Source organism: Vespula vulgaris, chromosome 12 (assembly GCF_905475345.1).
Source record: "Vespula vulgaris chromosome 12, iyVesVulg1.1, whole genome shotgun sequence".
Classification (NCBI taxonomy): domain Eukaryota; kingdom Metazoa; phylum Arthropoda; class Insecta; order Hymenoptera; family Vespidae; genus Vespula; species Vespula vulgaris.
Window position 1 is genome coordinate 1,304,770 of NC_066597.1, and position 22,778 is coordinate 1,327,547.

The window sequence follows — 22,778 nt, forward strand, 5'->3', positions numbered from 1 at the left end:
TTATTTAGAAAGAGATGAAACAAACCATGACGAAGATGTGTCGTGTCACATTTATGTATGTCAGCAAAAAAATTAACTCGAAACAAACGATTACGAATTGCTCTAGGAAATTTGTAGGACATTTTTAAAACTTTCTATTAATACTTTCTATTTCTTTGTATATCGTATGTGGTAGATTTCTTATTTTCTCAAAGACGCGAGAAGCATTTCCTGTTGCGTAAAGGGGGAAGATTTCCTTGTTCTATCGTATACAACGAAAGACTTCAGCGTTCAAGATTGAAAAGCGTTCGGATGCATATTGCACGTGTTACGCGATCATAGAGACTGAATAGAAGAGATTCTAGTTGTTACGAGGATACATAGTATACAAAGGTAGCTACACAATACATGTTATTCAATAAATTCTTTCAACATTCATTTCTCTAATTTGTAATACAATTTGCTAATACAAGATTTATATACAATGTACATAGAGTCCGATTGATGAAGTATATTATTTAAAAAAATACTTTATCATGAATAAGTTCTAAGAAGATTCGTAAGATTCTCACGGAGGAGACTACATCATCGAGCACACATATAAGAGGTATACATGTTAGAAAGATACTTCGGAGATGGTTGGAATAGATAACGCATCAGTGAAAGTAAAATTACCAAGGATCTATGGAAATTTCGTGTGTTAGTAAGACTTTCAAAAAACAATTTGAAAGAATAGGCCAAAACAGAAAGAAACAAAGCATATTATTATAAATAATTATTAACTGTTAGGTACCTCTGATAACTACAATCTCTGAATATCACCCAAAAATGGAAAAGGAAACGTTTATTAACGTTGACGATGATTCGGCTAATGAAGAATGAAAGTACAAGTTAAAAAGTGAAATGTGTTCACGCGTGATGCAACACCTGGGGAACCAAGTCGTGGGAGCAATTAAAATAATAATACGTGGCTTGTAAGGTAGACATTAAACAAATCGCGTGAATCCACAGGGAACCCCCTTTTTTTGTCTACCTCTCTTACGATCATTCTGTACCTAAAAGAGGAAAAAGATTGATACGAGTGACGATATATGGAAACAAAAAATTACAATTATGTTACTCTTTAAGATCTTTACGTTACAGCGTATAAGATCTTATACGAAGATCAATCTTATATATAGAAACGAGAAGGATTCGCTTCACTGGCTGGTTCATCCTTGTGCCACATTCTAAGGTACAACGACACATTCGTACCACGGGATAACTCATTGTCAGGAGTCCTACGACTTCTCTTATTCGCAATATCTAAACTGTTGTTATAGGATTCCGCGCACGATAAATGATATAGTACCGTAATGACTGGCAAAATCCGCACAAATTACACTGGCTTTCGTTTGTCCTGACACATTTTTCTTCCACCGACATATCGAATTGTTCTTCCTGTGAGAAAATCGACCGAACAATTTAAGCAACTCGCGCACCAATTCCCACGTCTAGAAAAGGAACTCAATTCAGTAAGTATCGTGCGATATCTTCTTCTTCGTCTTTTATTTTTTCTTTCTTTTCTTGGACATTACATTTAAACAATAATAATATTAAATTGATTCACACTGATCAACAGGTTGATCGATGCCTACTAGAACGAACTAGTTTCGACAAAAAATATTGCACAACGAAAATGAAATGTATTATTTTGTATTATTTATACACCGACACCGTAAGAAGTATCAGAACGTGATATTTTCTACTGGAATTAAAGACGGCCTATTACGCAAAGTGCATTAGCGCAAGACTCCCTATCTGCTCCTGAAAGAGTACGATAAATTTCCATTTCGACCCCTTCAAAGTTGGCACGTGCATAGCGCACGTGTACTCTCCTGGCCGCTTAAAATCCGCATCTTCGATAGACCGCACCATTGACGATTAATAAGAGCGAATCTGCACCGATTTCGTTGTACAATATATGTATACAGGGTGTCTTGTATTAGACTTGATCCTTTAAAAGCTAATATCACAAGAAACTGTAAGAGATAGATATACAAATTGTGATGTAAAAACTTGTGTCGAGTCGTTTTCTTTTTATAAAAATAATTGCTAACATTGTTAAAGTTCGTAGATATATTTGAGATGATCAAAAGACAAACGGAACACCCTATGTATATGGACCTATTCAGGATGCTGATCTTTAGACGAATGGTGATTTCTAATCTCTCGATTGTGCAAGAAATTCCTTATTTTATGGTACTACTATATTTACATTATTTTTCTTCTTCAAATTCTCTCGTATTACTCGAGCAAAACAGTGGCGAATAATAATCGTGTAAATTCGTAGCTGCTGACGTTAATTATGAAAATTATCCTTTGCTAGCCGTAGGAGGAAACCGTAAGAGCAGAACGTAAACGAATGAATCGTATCATTAGCTTTCCGAACGATTCCATCGTTTGCACCTTACTTAGCTGAAGTTAATTGTCTGCTGCATTGAATTATACTTTCTTCGCAATTAGTTGGAAGTATAACAGTTTAATTTATATCGATAATTCATAATTAATTTCTTTTTATAATAATGTTAATTGTAATCTCGTTGAGAAACAATTCTATAAATTAACATTGATTAATGAATATAATTAATAATTACATTTAATTATTTAATTATATTTTTTTTGAATATCGACTAACGATATTATAATCATCTACAGGAAGGTACAATGAATAAGCACGTAATCCGTTCATGGCATTGTTATCTTGAAGGCACACGGCTAATTAAACACGCACGTCCCTCTTGACCCCACCTCTGAAGACTCACCTATACATCCGGTCCTTTGGTAACAAAAAAAAACTCTCACGGGAATTGCACGTGCAGGTCGTAACCCTTTCAACTTTTCTCCTTGAAGGAACAGTATCGAAGATAAATTTTCAAAACGTGTGATACATATATAGATACATAGATCAATGCATATAATTAGTGAATAAATATGAAAATAATGTTTATAATAATATTCTCTCGATAGATATGTAATGTTTTCGAGAAAACCCATCTCATTATACTGACAGATTCGTTATATATTATATAATTTAATACGAAGATCTAACAAACATAAATTCACTATACATCGAGGAGTTTTATGTTTTGTCTAAAACTTCAAGAAGGAGACATCGTGAGAGGGAAAGTTGTATGTATCCATCTATCTATCTAATATCGTATACAGCATCTTTGTGTTGACTTACGATTAATAAATCAAGAAATGTAATCGCAGCATACATAGAAAATATTAGTATAGAATGTCGATCTATATGACAGATAAAAAGATCAATGTCTCGTTGTTTGGAATCAATGAAGGAGAAAACGAGTATCGAGTAGGAGGATTCATATTCAATGAAGCATATAAACGTTCTTCTACGTTTACTTCCTCATTAAAATAATAATAATCGTTTATAAAATAATTTTTTTCCTTATCTCTATAAATTTAATATTTTTAATCTAATACGTTTTGTTTCCACGCTAGAATTGCTTCAAGTATATACTCGCTAAGTTTATGGACCAAGACGAAAGGACGATCACCTTCTAGAATAGAGAAATCGAATACACCGAGTTAACACTCCATTACGATTTTTAATTAAGCACCCCTTGTTTCACGGTCGAGCACACGCTCACTCTCAATCGTCAGAGCATAGACCGTGGAAAGCTTTCGACTCCGCCGACTATCTTAAATATCCGAGTATTTTTTCTTTCTTTCTTTCTTTCTTTCTTTCTTTCTTCTTCTTCTTCTTCTTTTTTTTCTTTTTTAACGATCTCTCTACATTTGACAGGACATTACGAAATCTCTTCTGACGGTATAATAATTCCAGTTTTATTTTTTTCCTTTTCTATTTCTCCTTTTATTAACAAGAAGAGACCTTGCGATTCGTGATGAACGAGATCACAACGATAGTCTCGGTGAGCGCAGCCGATGGCTCTACTTCAAGGCAAACTCTATTTTCAGAAAGATGGATCTAGAATGAGACGATCGTTGATGATGATGATGATGATGATGATGACGATGATGATGATGAGGAATAGATCTTTATTTGTACGTTGATCTAATAATTGCAAAGGATCAAGGACTATAGTCGCGTATACCTTCATAGCCTTTGGTACTTTCATTTTCTTTAGAAGGTATTGAAACTAGCTATCAAGATAATGTCATATTATTTTTATTTATTTCTTTGGAATTCTGGCATTATCTGTAATCTTTGTCAATATCCAATAACACAGTTCATTTTCAGATGAAATCAAAATAGATGGGTACGTGATAAGTACAAAAACAAAATGGAAGTAAAAAATAATGAAATGCAAATAACGAATGTCACGAACAAAGGAAAAAAAAAGGTTGAACGATCTCCGATTATATTCTGATTCAGGACGAACGAGACTCACGTTGGATCGTGCTCCTGCTCGAAGACGGCATGGTGTATCTCGTCTCGTCTTTGCTGTACGCTCGGCTCTTGCTTTCACTTTCTCACATGGTGGAAACGAGAAGAAACCCTCTTCATCCGCTCTCCCTCCTCCTCCTCCATCACCACCACCATGTAACAACGATCTCCTTTTAGAATCGCTCTTCTCTCTTTCATGAATTTATCGGTTCGTTTTGCCAACAGTGCTTCTTCGCTAGCTGGTACAGACTTGTGAACATTCTTTAATTTAAATAACATATATTATTTAAAAGAAAATGTTATATTCATCGTCGAGTAAGCTGGTTTCCCATGAAACATTATATGTGAGAAGATCGCTTCAAATGAAAATAATAGAAAATTTATTCTCTCTAGGTTTATTGAATAATGTATTATTCAATCTCATTAGAGTTTGATTCTATATAAGTAATATAATATAAAACATACGACAGAGTTAAAATCTATGGGCCGATTAAAGGAAAACCGGAAATGACATAAATCGTCTGATCGAGGATATATATAATAAGAAGATTTAAAGAATTTCTTCATGCTTTCTCCAGCAACGTGACTGTAACGACTAAGATCATTAAAGCGCCATATATGTGATGTACCAGTCACGTAGGTCAGGATCGTAAGATCCCAATTTATTGTTCTTGTGTAAAAGATTTCTTTACTTGTATACACTCGAATACATTATGCAAAGTATGCGTTGTACCACGCCTCTATATTTATCTCCGTAAAATTGTCCTTTTCTCTTCGAGAAAAGAAATCTTACTGCAGTAGTCCGAATGGGACAGAGAAGGCCAAGAAAAATCTTGCACTTTCACCGTATCAATGGATGATGCGCCAAGGAAAAAGACAGAGAAAGATATAGGAAATACGAATGACCACATTCCACTTGTATATTAAACGATGGTCCAAGACTGAGAGATATGTATAGATATATCTGGAATCGAAATTAATTGACGGAAGTACGATGTATTTCGCATACGTTTAGCACCTTTTTAGCATCCGCTTGAGCAAGAAACTTTGTTGGGGACATCAGAGCCAAGCATCCGTTGCTTGGTTGATGCTGAAAGCAAGAAGAAAAAAAGAAGAGAAAGAAAAAAGAAAGAAAATGAATACACGAAGAAGAAAGAAATAATAGCCAATTTCTCTCTCAATCAATATCTTATTGATGAATAGAACAATATCTTGGACAAGAAGAAGAGCGTGGGTTCAACAAAGAGAGACGAGGAGATCGACGTTGATTTTATACTTGACTATCCCTATTGGTAAAGATTTCATCGCGGAAAGACACTTTGGAAACCTTTGACCTTACTAGCTTTCTCCAAACTATTCGATTAGAGTTTCTTTGGTATTTGTCACGGCCAAATAATTTTAACATAACATTTCACAACTCGATTAAATTTGCAAATGTTTACAGATATAAATATGTCTTTAACAAAGATAATTTCTTCCCAGAATGAAACATTTTCAGTGAGGGAAATCACGAAAAATACTAGTCTGGCAACTAACGACTGCTATTCGTGATCATCGAAGAGACCTTCCTTTCTCCATAAAGGCGATTCTCGTTTGCAAATACCGCGACACGAAGACCTGGAGGAATCTTCATCGAAGTCCTTACACCCACACATTTCTTCTATGTTGTCTATGTACGTGTACGTGTAAGTCAGAAGGCTTGTGGATGCCTGTAAATAGACGTGTACGCCTGTAACTGCAAATATCGTGCCATCTACGATAGGGGGACCCGCTTCAGAGACAACTTTCGCCCTCCAAGGCTGAGAAGATTCCTCGAGTCGAGCTCATCCCAAGCATAATAGACGTCTCGCGTGCGACGGTCATTGAAAAATATAATACTCTTACTCGTTAATTAACCGTTATGAGTAGCGTGTAACTATGATACAATATCTCTCTAATGGTTAATGGATAACGGAATGACAAATAAAAATAGATTAAATAGGTGACAAATGTATCATCGAGTCTTGTAGATGCAGAAGAGAACGCATGTCGAGCAAGGTTTCGCAAATATCAGAGTATCTATTTCTTCTTGCCTTAAATGCTTTACGTTGGATTGACGGTGGTATGTTGCAGGATGCGTAGCAGATCGGATTGCAAAATTTCAATTCTCATGGCATGACCTCGATCTTCGCAAGACACTGAACGTAACCACAAATCAAACTACACGAGTCTTATTCCCCGAGGTCTTTCAGTTTTCGAGGCCTAATACGATGTTAATTGCCAAGGACGTGTCTCTATTACGATGAGGAATAGACTACTGAATTACAATGTGTCCGTATCTCGTATCCGATGAGTCCAAATGCATCTTCCAAATTAGATCTTTCAAAGTGCAAGTTGTACCGTAAGATTTTCATTAAGGAACCAAGAAAATTTAATCGTACTCATTTGCATCTCTTGGTTCAGACTCGACTCTCTCGCTATCCGATGAAAGCCTCGACATTCCTCGATGAAATCGATAGCATCCGCTTAAGGCCTGACAGAAAGAAAGAGAGAGAAAGAGAAAAATATATTTTGCTACAGGGAATACCAATGCGCATTTAAAATGAGCGCGTTGATCGCGCAGATGAGCTCCCTGCTCTTACTATTCCTAGTGGACGAGCTTCGTGATGTGACGTAATGCTACGTTACGTCTTCTTCTTCTTCCCCCCTATATACGTACATACGCGTACATTCTCTCTTGGACCTGAGGCCCCCTCCTATTACCATCCTCGGGCCCTGATATCCCATCCTCTCAGAAAGTTGCGCACATCTCCGTCACAGAACTCCCTTGGCAAGACCTCAGTCGTCTTTAAGAGTTCGTTCACGAAGGTGATCCTCGACTGCGAAAATCTTCACTTTATACGAGTTCTACGAAGACGATCATGAAGTCTGTAGGACCATGTCTTCTTATACTTCCGGGTACGTTCGAAGAACAGGGATATTTTATGATTTCATATTTTCCTCTTCGTGACAATTCGTTCATCACTTTTATTTCTGGAATATTTGGTTTATGATTTATTACGATAGTTTGTCATGTTATACTGAGATCCATCGTTCTGTAAAAAACAATTAAAACTTTCATGAAAATGATGTACTGTATCAACTCCGTTCCCATTGATAACGAGGACGGAAAATTAGCGAGCCGTTTAATATCACGATCGTGCGTGTTCTTTATCGCACTTGCTTGGATACTTGTGTTTTCTAAATCTAACAGTGGAAGGATACATCTGCATCCGTTGAGACTATCGTATCATAAATCTTAAGCATACGTATCTAACAATGTAATCTTTGTAAAATTGACACGTTCACTCATCAATTTTTCATTGGATTTCAGTGATTATATTATGGGGCACAACGTTGGCTCTTCAACGACCTCCACCGAGATATTCTCAGCAATACATGCCGGAAACTGCCTTTACATGTCGTAACAAAATAGTTGGTAGTTATTATGCTGATCCTGAAACAGATTGCCAAGTTTTTCACGTTTGCGTTTCTGTGGCTGGCAGTATTCAAGATTATAAGTGAGTTCCGCTATCACTTTATCTTCGTTTAAAAACATTTTAATAAAATTATATATCTTCTTTAGGTTCCTGTGTCCCAATGATACTGCTTTCGATCAAGAGAGTCAAACGTGTGCAGATTGGTACGACGTAGATTGTGAAGCTGCGACTCTTTATTACGCCAGCGATAATTTTGATTTGTATAGACTTGGTTCAGGATTGGAGTCTCCGCATTACGATACGATACGCAGCGATGATGAACCCCAAGATAATCTTCAAAGAAGTGAAAGCAATGATCCGGTACGATCATCGGCAAACACACTCAATCGAGTTTCTTCTGCTAATTATAACAACAACAACAACAACAATAACAACAATAATCGAGAAGTTTTAAATAGTAACAGCAAAGTTAATTTTTATAATCATAGAACAAATAAAGATGATAATTATGATAACGAAAGATCTTACAAAGACGAAACAGTGACTACAGAGAAAAAGAAAACGGGCGTCAGGAAAGTGAGTAGGAAACAACCCTACAACGGAAATACCAACGATTATCCTGTATCAAGCACGGCAATACCATCGACTTATAATAGTCAGAATAATTACAATGGAAATTTTTTCAATAATAACAACAACAACAACAACAACAACAACAATAACAATTACAATCAACGACCGACTACATCCGGTTCATCTTCCACGATTCGACCCCAAGAGAACTATAACAGGAATCAGAATATTCAAAAATATACCGTGACTGCGTCCTCGACTTATCGACCCAACACGAATTATCAAGATTCTTACAGCAGTTACCAACCACCAAGTTCTACCGCCAGGCCAACCGTTTACAATACTTACAACACGAACAACAATTACAATCAGGATAATTCAGGATCTTATACACCTAGCACTACATTAAGGACAACAAATTACAATGGTAATGGCAACAGAAACGGATATCAACCTTACAATGTTGGACAGTTCACACAGTCCAGCACTGTATTACCTAGCACGAATTATCAAGCGAGTGATTATACAAATTATCAGAAAAATTATAACGTTCAACGCACTAACGGTAATAATGGAGGATACCGTCAATCAACAACTATTGCCGCTACAATTTATGACAATAATTATGGTAGTGCCAGCGAACAGTATAGAAATGGACATAGTTCCACTACATCAGAAATAAGTCAGACCACCTCGAAACACTTCACAAATTATGCAGGAAGCAGTTACGCTCCAACTACCTATAGTCCACCAACGAAGAAGTACGTCCACACGGACAACAGTCCGGCTCAATCGGTGTCTCGAAGTAACGATCGCTACAACAGTCAACAATCATCGGATAACAATCAATATTACGATAAAAACGAGCAGACGATCAAATCTTCTACTCAACATTATGACAATACAAAAACCTCAAAAAAGGGAACGCAGTACAACAATTATGAGAGCTCGAATAGTGGAAAATATTATATTGAGACTAGTACAGATAATTATGATTTCGGAAGAGCTTCAGTAGGTATAGGTTTCAGTCCTGCCAGTATAAATCATTTGGCTGAGACACCCAGGTCTACGACACCAGTTCCTAGGTAGGTTCACGCGTCTTTATTATACAATTAGAATATTCTTATCGATGTCATCATTCAGTTACATTATCCGAACTTTCTCTTTTCTACTCAAATAGAAGACAAGCTAGTGCAACCACGTATAATCCGAACAGCTTCAGCAGTAATACTCAAAAGCCATCGTCAATAAATACAACTCCTCGAAGTAGCACATATGTCAGCGGATCGGCTAGACCTTTCACATCGACTACCAGATTCGTTAGCAGTACAACTGCTCGACCAAAATCAGGAAAAAAAAATGATTATGATTACGCGTATTATGATAATGCTGGAGGTCCCGAATATGATGGTCTTGAACTTGAACAAGTCACTGGGAACAAGGAATCGTCTAAACTATCGAGAAATTGATCAAACTTTCTCGTAGCAGTTCTCTTCAAAAGTATTTCGGAGTTGGTCGTTAGGAAGCGTTTTTAATTGAAGAATTTAAATAACCAGTTTTTGATGTGTCTTCCATATTAGAAAAGAGATGATTGAAAGGAAGACAATATTGAAAACTGATTGGAAGTCGTAAATCACATTTAACAATTTCGATTCGATAATATGAATCTTTTATTTACTATTATTAATTAATTATTATCGCTGATATTCCCATGATTGATACGCTATCGTTTATCATCTTTGTCAGTATTACGAAATATTAGTAAGCAGGCGATAACATTTGAAAGTTATTTTTAATTAAAAAAAAAATATATAAATTGTTCACTATTATTGCACTCGGATATTTACATGATAAGAAACGTTTCTATATTTGTTTTAAAATGTTTTAGAGATTAATATATTTTATATATTTTTGTAAATATATGAATGTTTATTCAGAGAAATACGCATAAAATACTTGGAATTCATAGAAAATACGAGTTCATTCATAACAGCCGAAGTATGCGTATAGATCTTGTATACTAAAAATGCTTGTGTAACAAGTTTTTGATTAAAAACTATATTATTAATCCTTTTTTATTATAAAGTTATTATTCTTCTTCTATCACGCGCTCGATTCGTTAATTACGTGTTACTTTATAAAAAAAAAATGATATGTATGCATAGCCATTTGTTTTTAACAAGTTTCAAACTTTCGCGCGCTATTGAAGCGCGCCATCTCTTTAAAAAATTTCAAATCTTCGGGCGTTATGAAAACATTTATTTGAGCGCGCAATTAAAACGTACGTTTTCGACGTGAACGAAACAAAACTGTGTTGTTTGTGTCAATTGTCTTTGTTAATTTATTTCGATTTCCCTGGAAACCATAACAATTTCGAATTGTTTATTCAGTCTAAATGAAATATACACCTTGTACGTAAGTTATAACAATTTATTTCATTTAAAAGCTACATAAAGATTCTCATTTTATTTGGACAATTGCGTAACGGTTTCGCATAACTCAGATTCAAAAAATATATTACAATATGAATAAATTTTCAGCTATAGCTAAGTTAATCAAAAAACTTTCGACGGCTTGTGATAAATCTTTTTCTTTGAATGCCTGAATTGATACCATTTTTTTTCCATCCGACGTTTCAGTGGTAGCTAAAGACGTTAATTGATTTAATAAATCTTTTGTTTTTTCATTAATCTCGGATATTATTTGTGATTCTGTACAAGCTTGATTTTCGCATAATTGTACCATAAACAATGCTATTTCCTTATGCGTTTTTGTCATAGTGAGGCTTTCTGTGAAACAAAAATTATAGTTAAGTTTTGTCAAAAAAGGAAACTGACAAAACTTTTTTCTCTACCTTTTGCATGTGAAGCAACAGTGATTTCTCTAGCAGGTATATTAACTAATAAATCATATAGATCTGTCCTTGAAGAAATTGCACTGTTTCTACATCCTGCTATATAGTATGACTGCTTCTACAAAATCATTTATTTTTAATGTTTAAATCATAAAAAGTCAGTAAATCTTTTTTGTCACACATATATACCTTCAAATCAAGTAGCTCATCATTCACCAACTCTATCCATGGATATAAATTTTCCTCAACTTTACGATGTTTCATTAAAGCAGGAAAAGTTTTCATCCATCTAAGTAATTGTTCTAAACTATGATGATATATCACTATCCTTTTTTTTAACAAGAGAGCAGTATATATCAAAATTGTTTCTAATTCAAATGTTTTTATTAACTCTCTAACATTTGTATTAGTTGTTGTACGACTGCTAAAGTCATCAGACACAAATGTTCCATTTTCTTGTGTTGAACATGATCCCTTTGTAAAGACGGAAAGATATAATTGTAAAATCTCTGTTGGTTTTCCTGTCTTGCAATACATTTTACTAAAGACACGTGACAGTACTTCATACTTTTGTGGATTAAAGTCTTTTGCAAATAGAACTAATGCAAATTGTTTGACCTAATAACAAAGTTATCTATTGGTTACTTTATCATATATTTTTAATATATATATATATATATATTCTTTGTCTTCTTACCTTGGGTAATCTATCAGAATCAAATACCTCACTACAGTGTAAATAAAACCAAGTTTGACCATGTCTTGCACAAATAAATGTTTGTGGAGAATTATGTTCAAGTCCTAAATTACATTTTCTTTTGACAATAGTTTTTTGTGATTCTGAGACTGTAGGATATGACCATGTCCAAAGTATATCTCCATTATGATCTTTCTCTAAAAATAATCATTCCAAATTATTTACTTTGAATGAATATGTATTAAATATTTATATGTTTTTTATAAATATATCATATATATATATATATATATATATATATATATATATATGTATGTATATACATATTTTAAACTTGCCGATTATACTACAGGACAATAAATCCGTGAGCGGTGCCATATCGTGACAATTAGTCATACATTATCTCTAAAAAAAAATAACATGTTTTATTGCGTCTATATATTTATATTCTTATATGTATGTGCGTAAATAAATGACACATCGCGGAACATAATGGAATTTAATCTGTCATTCAATTGATATTACTAAATTATAAAGTGTTATATTTACAAATATCATTGTTAAGGTTAATTTTGATAGTACTCTATAATAGTTTAATGATATATTTTGAAAGAAGCATAATATTGTAAAGAGTGGCTAATATTAGACTTTAAATTTATATTTTAAAATCGCAATAGTATCTTGATATTTTTTTTCTTATATATAATATGTTTTAAATACTAAATATTTGTCTGTTTTATCACACAGGTATAACCACGAAAATCCATGACGTACGATACACTGAAGTCCATTAAATCGCACTTAATCTTCTGATAATATTCGAATATTAGATTTGATAATAATTTTGGTAGAATGTGTGTAAAAACTTACAAAAAATGCTTGTATTATTTAATGTCAAGTGGTACTTGCATGGTATTCATAGGGTATGTTTGCTTTACTTTATATAGGTTAAGATAACAAAGTTATAAGGTTAAGATAACAAAAAAATTTTATTTTATCATATTTTTTTCATATTTTATCATACTTTTAATTATATTTTATATAGTGGTTGTTGGTTTTTATATCAACTACGACAAACATCACAGATTCTTCGATCCACTGTAACAACAGACATTGTTAATTTAGAACAAACACGCAAATCATACATATATATTGATAAACCTCAATACAAAGGTACAAATTTCATATAATATTTTTATAGTGTGCTTATTATAAGTCATTGTTTTTTATTATATCATAATATTTAATTTTAGATATTTTCACATTTCATAAAAAAGAAAATCAATATATATCGGAAAGACAATCTGCAGTTAATCATGATGTAACTAATGTCTTAATTAGATTCAGTTATAATGTAACTAATATTGTAGCTATCATGGTTGATATTATAACAGACAGATGGAAAATGTTAAATCAAAAATTAGCATATAGATTGCTAAATGTAGCTCGTTTTGGTGATGAACATGAAAGAATAAGAGCTGCTACAGCTTTATGTTCTTTAAATGATTTAGAAGGTAAATAAAAAAAAAATAATATATAAATATATGTTAAGATTCTAAAGCATTGTCTATGTAGTATCAGCAAACAATGAACAAAACTGTCATATTTTGTTTAGAAAAATTTTTATAATATGAAAACAATTTTTAGATTGGCATTATCAAAATATGGCACAGATGTTAGATGCTAGGACAGCTATTGCTCTTGCACGTACACCAAATGTTGATCAACGCTTTTTCTTAAAACCACCTTATTTTCATATGGAATATAAGTTGCATGTATGTAAATTGTACATAATATTAGCTTAACATATGTTGCTGAAAAAACTAATAGCTCTTGTATGTATAGATTGCATAAACATTTAAGATAGTACCTAATATAAATTATTTTTACAGGATATAATTGAGAAAGTCCATGACATGTTGTTACATTTAAATTCATTATGTAATAAATTACATCCATGTCTTACTCAGTTTCTTCATAAAAAGTTTGGAGATTTATTTAGAGTAAGTAAAAATTTCAAACATAAAATAAGAATAATAAATCTATAATGAAGTATATGTCATAGGATGGTTTAATGTTTGAACATGATTTAACAAGTATGGGTTTAGCAATTCCTCCAGCAATTATATGGAATGAAGAATTACTTCAAAACTGTGTCCAAACAATTTATCATCATTCCTCTCTTGAACAATATAGTAAAGGTATAAGAGATTGGGCAGATTGGTGTCATTAAGTAATATATATTTTTTATTTACTATGTTTTTATGATTTTTATTTCTATTTTTTTTAAGATATTGTGAATGCTGATGGTCTCCGAATACTTATGTTAATTTACAAAATCTTCAGTAATGATATTGAAATGTGCGTAATACTTGCCAATATACTTTCTAATATATCACTTCACACGGAGTATTTAGATGATTTTTTTCGATCAGGTTAGACATTACTAAAATAAACAAAATATCTATTCTTTTATCATTGAGAATCATGGAATATCATCGATTTTTTTTTAGGTTGGTTTAGTATATTAGTAACATGGTCTAAGAACAAAGATATAAGATTATCAGTACCTGCAGGATGTGCATTAGCAAACTTAGATATAGATAAAAATAAGCATATCAAATATCATAGACATGTATATCTTCTTCATCCATTGCATAGAACTGATACAACATCAAAACTAGATGTTATCTTTTTGCATGGTTTACTTGGTGGAGTCTTTATAACATGGAGACAAAGAGATATAAAAGATGATACATCTAAATGCGAAGGTTTGTGCCTGACATGAATAATTAATTTCGAAGAAAATATCCTATATTAATTTTACATAATATGCGCGATTTTTTAATGTGATAATTATAGATCCTATTAATAAGAAACGTGAGAATAGTCAAACATCTACTTTGATCAGTGATTATCCCCAAGAATTTTTCAAAGATTTGGCTTATGATTTACAAACACGTGCGTGGAAAAAATTAGGCAGAGATTACGAAGTGATACTCGATGATTGTCCCGTAAATGTTAATTATCAATCAACTGGTCCATTTACTTGTAAAGGGTAATGCATTATACATATTGTAAATGATTTCAAATCTTTATTGATAATAAAATAATTTAAAAAATCAATATTTTTTAGAGATGATGCTTGCATGAACGATTTAGAGAATGATAAAATTTGTAGAACACAATGTTGGCCAATGGATTGGTTGCCTCGAGATGTTCCATATCTTCGAATTCTTGGTGTTAATTATGACACAAATTTATCAATGTGGACTCCTTTATGTCCGATAGAAAGTTTGAAGTAAATGATAAACATTATTTAATATCTTTACAAATGTCATGTATATACATTTATATTTAAATGTTTATTATTTTATTAATTCTTCTAGGAGTACCATCAGTGATAGAAGTAGTGAATATATTAGTAAATTATTGATAGCAGATGTTGGAAAACGACCAATAATATGGGTTTGTCATTCTATGGGTGGTTTATTAGTTAAAAAAATGCTCGTCGAAGGTCAGTAATTAAAGAAGATCGATAATAAATAAGTAAATATTTCGCTGCTTTCATATATCGGTACAATACATCAATAACTTTGTATAGAATGGAAAAGTGGGGATAAGAATAACATATGCAAAAATACACGCGGAATAGTATTTTATAGTACTCCACATCGTGGTTCGCATATAGCTGCATTAACGCAAGCAACACAAATGCTTATATGGCCATCAATAGAGGTGCAGGAATTACGAGAAGGTGAATTACTATTTTAAAAACAATATAAATATTTATAAGAAAGCATAACTATTTTTATACGTTATATTTATATTCCACAGAGTCACCGCATCTTCTTGGATTGCACAAAGATTTTATTGAGATGTTAAACAATTATCCTATAAATATCGTGAGTTTCAGTGAAACAAAATCTACCCTGGTAACTGCTTTAAAATTTCCATTCCAATTCGTCACTCCTAATTCAGCAGGTGAAGTTTTTTAGATGATTATTAAGAAAATATTTCTTTTTTATTTCTTGTATAACAAGATTATTCATAAGGTTATTCATTCACAGATCCTGGTGTAGGTGAATTTTTTGAAATTCCACAGGATCATTTAACAATCTGTAAGCCTGCTAATAGGTAATTTTCTCGCAGATTTTTCGATAATATTTTTATTTTGTTTTATGAAAGATGAAAGTACTTTATAATTCTTTATGTTATCTAGGCGATCGTTTTTGTATCAAAAGCTCTTATGCTTACTTAGACGTCAGATAGAAATTCGAAAAGAAACAAAGAGCTCAATATTCATGAATCTAACGTGGCCAGATAGATTATTGCCAAAATAAATGATGTTCCTTATCTTTACTCTCATTACTCTCTTCTGATGCTTTATTATTTCGTACGTATTCAGGATTATGTCTTTCGTAAGTAGTATCGTCTATTCAATAGAAAATAAGAAATATGTTATTTTTTGTTTTACAATTTTATCTATTTTAAAGTAAGCGTTCCTCTTTTCAAATTATTTTAATAATTACAAATTAAAATAATTTATTATTTTGACTAGAGTAGAAAAATCAAATTTTTTATATTTTAAGTTTATTTTTCGATGATAATAATTGCAGTACGTATCAAAAGAAAAAAAAAAATGTTTTTAATTTTTTATAAATAATGTTAATAATTTTATGTCCTTCCTATACAAATTCGTAATCCTTTTTCTTATTAATGGGTACTGCATCATATCCATTACACCTACTTAAGAGGCAATGATCGTCTGAAGTAAATACCTACACGAATAAATTAACTTATAAATTACAAAGATAACAGTTTATTGTTATCAATTTTAAAAATTCGTATCATAATCTGGATGTTGATGATGATGATGATGATAGCCGCCGTATTTATTATTTCCGTGTGATGGATTAGAATAATACCCGTTCCATTCAGATCGCCAACTATCGTGGAGGTTATATTTTTTACCTTCTTGAAATGATCTGTCTACTAATACCTGTAAAAAGTATAAACAAATGATAAAATTATTTAAAGAATTGTCCCTACGAAAAATGTGTAAATTTCTCTGTTATCGACTGCTCGTATCGACTATCGATTATCATGTTATTAAACGCCATCTAGTACTAAGTATAGGAATTAAATTTGTCTACTCCTGACGATAGGCAATACTCGTTACATATATGTTTACGTGTAACATAAAAATTATTTCATCGACATACCTTATTAGATGTCGATTCAAATGATTTATCGTTCCATGAGACATCTGGATCAGTCCATATTGTATGTATTTGCTTCGGATAATCATTAGATCTGTTCAACGAGGTTGCATGTGAATTTCCCAGTATATTTTTTCCAATTCCATCTTCGTAAATAGTAGATACAGAGGGTTTCAACTTTGAACCATTTTGACGATTGACCAGCTAAAATTTCAAAAAATGTTTCTATTATTTTGAACTTTAAGATAACTAATTAATTAATTAATTAATTAAATTAACTTACTACGGAAACACCGAATACAATAATGAATAATAATCCTCCAATACCGATGACTATCATAACAACTGCCCACTGAGGTATTAATCTATCTTCGTTTTCAATTATGTTGGAGGAAGGAACCTTGGGTATCACTAAATAAAAAATAATACAACGTAACAAACTGTATAATAATCATACAATAATATTTCACTTACCTACAAAATCAGTAGATTTGGGATCTATCGTAAATACGCCTAACTTCATGTCTCCTTTACCCTTCGTCTCATTCCAACGACTCGAATTATACGTTCTCAAAGAATCGTGAAATATTACTTTCAATTCTTGCGTGTTGATTCTTTGCGGTAAGTTCACGAGTTCAATGAAAAAGTCTACTAGAATACTACCTTGGCTGAAAAATTAGACAAAGGAAAAATTAATTTCAATAACTAAGCATTTTTTAGGATCAATATTTATGGTTACGTACCTGAACGAATCGATTCTTATTTTTTTGTACCAATTCATTAAAACGGTAGACTTTGAAAAAACGAAATTCATCTGAAAAATAGAAAGAAAAAACAAATATGTCAAAGTTATGAAAAAAATATTGACATATATCATAAAAGATCATTTAGTAAAGATTTACATCTCTTTCAATCTCGTTTGCAAGTTGCTGCCATTCTTGAGTATTACGATCGAGTAATTCTGGCACCCAAATAGTATTACCAATTATTCGTATAGTACCAGCAACTTCACACTCTTCCTCGCATATTCCAATAGTCGTTGATCTTGGTGTAGTCGTTGTCGTAGTTGTCGTAGATGTTATTGAAACAGCACTTGTAGTTTCGACGACCGACATGTTCACAGAAATATCTGTTGCAGTTCTTGCGACTTCCAAGAGTTTTTCAATTGAGATTGGAGTAGTAGATGGAGTTGGCCAGCCAGTAAACTCGGTGGTAGCTCTAACAATGAAAAGTGATTATTTTTATACCTCATTTAAATCATTTTAATTCTTTAATTTAATTTAATTTAATAAAGTTGATTGATGTTTACCTAGTTGGCCATCCTTTTTGTATACGTGGAGTAATTGCAGGAAGTCCATCGATTCGATGACTCTGAGGAGTTGTAATTTTATGACCAAGTTTCCGTCCACCTGGTCTGCTAGGAAATACAATTTTCAAACCACTAGCTTTAGCTGTAGTCGGTTCAGTGCCCGTTAAAGTGGAATTATTATTATTATTAGCATCACTCGATTCATTATTCTTTGATTCTGACGAATTCGTCGCTTTTTCTGTATAATCACGAGGTAACAATGCAGTTACGTCAAACTTCGAATTGGCAAAAAGATTTTGAATGGAAATTTTTTCTGTAGTAAAGTTCGATGAATCAACACTAGCAGGTATTATTTCGCTGTTCTTTTTTTTGTTATAATCAGCCGGCAAAAGTTTAGAGACATCAACCTTTGATTTTGCTAAAATATCGCTCAAAGCACTACGTTCTGTTATTTCCTGTCGATCTTCTTTTGATAATTTAAAACCAGGTGGTAGGAAAGATTTGACATCTTGGAAGATGATTTGTGTATTGGTCTTTTTAGTAGCAGCTGTGCTGGCCTGAGTCGTAGACTTTGTTTCATCGGAGTTTAATGGCGTTGTAGTTTTTCCAGAAGGCCATCTAAAATATATAAATTATCGCGTTAATGAATATACAAAAGAAATAGGAGAAAACATAAATAATTATATAATTTTCTAACTTGAACGCTATCTTCGCTCGTGGCGTATTAGTAGTCATCCCATTGGAATCAGAATCATGTAAGAACCCTTCAGAAGAGTTGTTAACATTCGTACGATCAAACCTCTTGTCATTGTACCTTCTAGGTACAAATTTACTAATAATAGGAGTTTTGCTAGTAGTAGTACTACTACCGCTCGTAGATGTAACATATTTACGACGAGTTGTACGATCTCTATCATTTAAAACATCCAACTGCAATGTATTACCAGCTGTTCTGAAGCCACCGACAAGGAAACCACTTGATAATTCAGATTGCACTCTATCAAGTTTATCGATGATGCTTTCCGTTGATTCTGGAGGTGGAAATGTCTTTTTTATTGAGGTCATGGCCGCAGCATCGTTGTTTATTCGTACGACTCGATCTACCACCGGAAATGGTAGAAAACGTGCACCATTTATGCTACGACTAGTTTGTACAAAAGCCAATACTCTGGAATCCTCAGTCGTAGTACTTTCTAATATTCGATCATCGATAGATTTTTCTTTGGTCAATGACGGTGGTGGTGCTACTTGTTCAGTAGTCATTGGCGTTGGTGTGCTCGTTGGAATAGAAATCGTTCCATTGACGACACTTTTTGTTGTCACTACAGATACAATAGCTTCACCGATCAAGATCGAACTTTCTAACTCGTCAGGATCGTCCGATGACGGTGACAGTTTTGGTGGATTCATAAAGGCAAAGTTTTTGTTGCTACCCTCCATCGAAGTCACTTCTTTAGCATCTGTATTCGTTGTAGAGATCGAATCATCCTCTTCGTTGTCCTCGTTTAAAAGTCTTTCGTCGATGAAAGGATGATCTTCGTGATTATTTAATTCTGCCGATCTTTCGGTAGTTGCGTCGTGTGTTTCAAAGTCCGCATAATCGACGGTTTCTGCGTCTACAGAGATAAGAGTTAAAACGTGAATGAAAAGGAAGGTATTTAAATATTTTTTTACTCGATCAATGAATCATTATAATAAACTAAACCCACATTACCTACGGTTTTGTATTGCGATCGATTATTGTTATCATAATCCTCGTAATAATAATACGAATCGTACTGATTCGTCGAATGATCTTCGTCGTATTCGCGATTCCTAGCATTATGAAGACCATCGACATTTGAAAGTGGATTATGTTCGTGTATCGGTCGCTTGCATTTCGATTGCTCTTTAATATAATCAGAAGGAATTCCCGATTTAGCATTGATTTCGTAATCACACTCATCAGCTACGCCATCGTCTTCTTCTACCTCTTCTTCTCCCTCTTCTTCTATTTCTTCTGTATTTTCCTTTGAATTCAATCGTGACATATCCATGACGTTATTTTCCTCGAGCGAACGAAGTAACAATGATGTATCATTTTTTTTGCCCCATTCCAAAGGTACATCACTTTCTCGATGTTCATACACCGAGTTCGTCGGTATGAGTTGTGAGAACTTGTATCGTGCCTGAGAAGTTTCTAAAAGTACAACGAGATAATAGATATCTGTTTATAATACATATTTTATTGATAGTGATACATTTTCTATGTATATATCAAAATTTAAATATCTCCCAATGAAATTTCTCGAGGAGACTCATCAAGAAAAAATTTTCTTTCACAATTTCGATATACGTATTTTTTCACGAAATCGTAAGCTATCGATCAGAATGAGTTTCAATAGATTCTTTCGATGAAATCTAGAAACGTTCTAACGCAATCATATTACTCGTAAGATAGGCGTCAGAGAATGGAATGAAGGAGAGCGATATGGAGATTTCAACGCTCGCATAGAAACTCCAATGCTTGCTTGCGCGTATACACGCGTGAATAACGAACCGTGTAAGTAACTCTCTTGATCACTCTCTAATTTGTTTCAAAGAAAACATTGATTTGATCTATATATAGGTAGCTGATAGAATAGATTAGCCGACTAGAAAAATCTTGAAGCAACCAATTTCCAATTGGTTCACCCTATATAATTGAACCTCGTTTGCCTTCGTAACTCGGAGGAATTGTTCCATGGCCTTGTATAGTTATTATTACATAGTATATCTATACTTACGTACAATATATAATAATAAGCATGTCGGAATAAATAATAAAAGCGGAACGTAGCGAATGTAGAAGACGTAATCGAACTATGTAACCGTGTAACTATTGAAGAAATTGGAAAAGGGGCATGATCGAGTAGTAGATTATCTGTATTGCACATGCAATATGCTTGTCTCGACTTTCTTCCCCTCGGATGGTCGACTAGAAAATTAATTTCCTCGCGAGTGGAATACTTGATAACACGACTTCGGAAGACATCGGGGACTTGAATTATAACGGAACGGTTTAGACAAAAAAGGAGCGAGGAATCGTGCAATGCGTAAAGAATGAAAATATATATATATATATATATATATATATATATATATATATATATATATATAGATACACACATATACATAAGTTAACAACGGTAACCGTTCTCCTTTCGATCGTCCTTCGACCGGTCGTCGATCGTTCCTTGCACCAAACGTGTTCACGAACTCGAACCCTTTGTTTTCTTGAGCAGAATATGGATTCCCTCTTTCTCTCTCTCTTTCTCTCTTTCTCTCATCGGTATGTTTCACACTCACCTAACGCACATATGTATACGCATATAAATGCATTTACTTTCGCTACTAGAGATCTCGTTTACGCTTTGCCTTTATTCATTTCTTCATCCGACTCGCCATAAAGAATGCATGTGCTAAGACTTTCCCAACCTTGAGAGGACCTAACTTCGAGAGTTATTTCTTAGCACAGAATCATACTTAAAACGCCATTTATGATTACGATATAATATATATATATATATTCCGTTATAATTCTATTCGAAGGATAACTATATACACTTATATAATTAATGAGATAATTGATCGATCGATCGATCAAACTAATTCAACCGAAACTTTTTAACAATAGCAGTAAAATCTGTAATTGAATAAAAAATAAAAGACACCATAAACATAGATCTCTAAAATATGCTTACCTTGTTGACAATAGGTGCCGACAAGAAAGAAGACAACGAGGAAGAACAAGCATGGTGGAATTGCTACGTGCGACATTTTCATCATCCGCCAAACTCGAATCCCTTAAAATCTTTCCAATTTTCTATGATCTCGTTCACTCCCGTTTTCAATGTAGAATCAACGTAACTTTCATGATTAAGTACATGCCGCGAACAGAGTCACACAGCTTGCCTGCCTATTAATTTCGATTTCGTAAATGAGATAATTTCTTTTCTTTTTTTTTCTTTTGTTGTTTTCTCAGGTATTGGTAGCGGCGAACGCGTACATTGTTCTCTAAACATACGATCGCGGCCACGGTACGGCCCTCACTGCTAAGAAAACGAGTAGAAAGCAAAATCTTACTTTCACTTTGTCGCCGTAGACTACCACACCATCACCACCAGTCGCTCGCACCTCTTAGAAGAGATCGCCTCGAGGCCAACGAGATCCTCTCTCTCTCTCTCTCTCTTTCTTTTTTCTTTCTTACTGTTCGCTGTTTATCTTTCTTTCATTCTTTTCTTGCTTCCCTCGATC

The 22,778-nt window shown here is 33.3% G+C and overlaps 4 protein-coding genes across 7 annotated transcripts; 2 read left to right on the forward strand and 2 right to left on the reverse strand.

Moving 5' to 3' along the window:
• The first annotated feature begins 2 nt into the window (after positions 1 to 2).
• Positions 3 to 12,797, forward strand: LOC127067940 (probable serine/threonine-protein kinase clkA). The gene is made up of 14 exons (XM_051003413.1): positions 3 to 55; positions 176 to 372; positions 474 to 678; positions 769 to 1,213; positions 1,302 to 1,493; positions 1,601 to 2,490; positions 2,677 to 4,133; positions 4,244 to 6,427; positions 6,503 to 6,770; positions 6,833 to 7,327; positions 7,743 to 7,929; positions 7,995 to 9,506; positions 9,602 to 10,832; positions 12,720 to 12,797. Exons 10-13 carry the CDS (start codon positions 7,291 to 7,293, stop codon positions 9,888 to 9,890), a joined length of 2,025 nt encoding a protein of 674 aa, XP_050859370.1. The 5' UTR covers positions 3 to 55; positions 176 to 372; positions 474 to 678; positions 769 to 1,213; positions 1,302 to 1,493; positions 1,601 to 2,490; positions 2,677 to 4,133; positions 4,244 to 6,427; positions 6,503 to 6,770; positions 6,833 to 7,290; the 3' UTR covers positions 9,891 to 10,832; positions 12,720 to 12,797.
• On the reverse strand, positions 10,838 to 12,983 carry LOC127067944 (DENN domain-containing protein 10-like). Of its 3 annotated transcripts, none has more exons than XM_051003422.1 (6): positions 12,843 to 12,983; positions 12,311 to 12,377; positions 11,973 to 12,169; positions 11,465 to 11,893; positions 11,276 to 11,393; positions 10,838 to 11,210 (listed from the first exon to the last, which is right to left on the reverse strand). In XM_051003422.1, the coding sequence occupies exons 2-6, from the start codon at positions 12,366 to 12,368 to the stop codon at positions 10,939 to 10,941; spliced, it is 1,074 nt and encodes a 357-aa protein (XP_050859379.1). In that variant the 5' UTR covers positions 12,369 to 12,377; positions 12,843 to 12,983; the 3' UTR covers positions 10,838 to 10,938. The 3 variants fall into 3 exon arrangements, with proteins under 3 accessions (XP_050859379.1, XP_050859380.1, XP_050859378.1); XM_051003423.1 differs by lacking the exon at positions 12,843 to 12,983 and adding an exon at positions 12,718 to 12,753; XM_051003421.1 differs by lacking the exon at positions 12,843 to 12,983 and adding an exon at positions 12,522 to 12,666.
• On the forward strand, positions 12,746 to 16,343 carry LOC127067939 (protein SERAC1-like). The gene is made up of 15 exons (XM_051003412.1): positions 12,746 to 12,895; positions 13,018 to 13,145; positions 13,226 to 13,486; positions 13,620 to 13,747; positions 13,865 to 13,975; positions 14,038 to 14,173; positions 14,264 to 14,407; positions 14,486 to 14,743; positions 14,835 to 15,030; positions 15,109 to 15,273; positions 15,362 to 15,489; positions 15,577 to 15,729; positions 15,810 to 15,956; positions 16,043 to 16,109; positions 16,195 to 16,343. Exons 1-15 carry the CDS (start codon positions 12,825 to 12,827, stop codon positions 16,313 to 16,315), a joined length of 2,214 nt encoding a protein of 737 aa, XP_050859369.1. The 5' UTR covers positions 12,746 to 12,824; the 3' UTR covers positions 16,316 to 16,343.
• LOC127067937 (uncharacterized) lies at positions 15,442 to 22,365 on the reverse strand. 2 transcript variants are annotated; one of them, XR_007782788.1, is made up of 11 exons: positions 22,226 to 22,365; positions 20,218 to 20,682; positions 19,201 to 20,119; positions 18,504 to 19,121; positions 18,097 to 18,412; positions 17,938 to 18,008; positions 17,669 to 17,862; positions 17,478 to 17,605; positions 17,198 to 17,398; positions 16,758 to 16,974; positions 15,442 to 16,407 (listed from the first exon to the last, which is right to left on the reverse strand). XR_007782788.1 is itself a non-coding variant. In XM_051003406.1 (10 exons), exons 1-10 carry the CDS (start codon positions 22,308 to 22,310, stop codon positions 16,810 to 16,812), a joined length of 3,162 nt encoding a protein of 1,053 aa, XP_050859363.1. In that variant the 5' UTR covers positions 22,311 to 22,365; the 3' UTR covers positions 15,442 to 16,809. The 2 variants fall into 2 exon arrangements, 1 of the variants encoding a protein (XP_050859363.1); XM_051003406.1 differs by having other exon boundaries at positions 15,442 to 16,974.
• Positions 22,366 to 22,778: the final 413 nt, after the last annotated feature.

What these genes read in the sequence shown, in the direction of transcription:
- LOC127067940 (XM_051003413.1), top strand. Translation starts at nt 7,291, where the DNA reads ATGAAGTCTGTAGGACCATGTCTTCTTATACTTCCGG. An exon ending in ATGTCTTCTTATACTTCCGG is followed by an intron (nt 7,328 to 7,742) that starts GTACGTTCGAAG and finishes ATTGGATTTCAG; the next exon opens with TGATTATATTATGGGGCACA. An exon ending in GGCAGTATTCAAGATTATAA is followed by an intron (nt 7,930 to 7,994) that starts GTGAGTTCCGCT and finishes TATCTTCTTTAG; the next exon opens with GTTCCTGTGTCCCAATGATA.
- LOC127067944 (XM_051003422.1), bottom strand. Translation starts at nt 12,368, where the DNA reads ATGACTAATTGTCACGATATGGCACCGCTCACGGATTTATTGTCCTGT. An exon ending in ATTCTGATAGATTACCCAAG is followed by an intron (nt 11,894 to 11,972) that starts GTAAGAAGACAA and finishes CTTTGTTATTAG; the next exon opens with GTCAAACAATTTGCATTAGT. An exon ending in TGTTGCTTCACATGCAAAAG is followed by an intron (nt 11,211 to 11,275) that starts GTAGAGAAAAAA and finishes TTTGTTTCACAG; the next exon opens with AAAGCCTCACTATGACAAAA.
- LOC127067939 (XM_051003412.1), top strand. Translation starts at nt 12,825, where the DNA reads ATGTGTGTAAAAACTTACAAAAAATGCTTGTATTATTTAATGTCAAGT. An exon ending in AGATGATTTTTTTCGATCAG is followed by an intron (nt 14,408 to 14,485) that starts GTTAGACATTAC and finishes ATTTTTTTTTAG; the next exon opens with GTTGGTTTAGTATATTAGTA. An exon ending in GGTCCATTTACTTGTAAAGG is followed by an intron (nt 15,031 to 15,108) that starts GTAATGCATTAT and finishes AATATTTTTTAG; the next exon opens with AGATGATGCTTGCATGAACG.
- LOC127067937 (XM_051003406.1), bottom strand. Translation starts at nt 22,310, where the DNA reads ATGATGAAAATGTCGCACGTAGCAATTCCACCATGCTTGTTCTTCCTC. An exon ending in CAAACGAGATTGAAAGAGAT is followed by an intron (nt 18,009 to 18,096) that starts GTAAATCTTTAC and finishes TCTATTTTTCAG; the next exon opens with ATGAATTTCGTTTTTTCAAA. An exon ending in ATAAGAATCGATTCGTTCAG is followed by an intron (nt 17,863 to 17,937) that starts GTACGTAACCAT and finishes CTAATTTTTCAG; the next exon opens with CCAAGGTAGTATTCTAGTAG.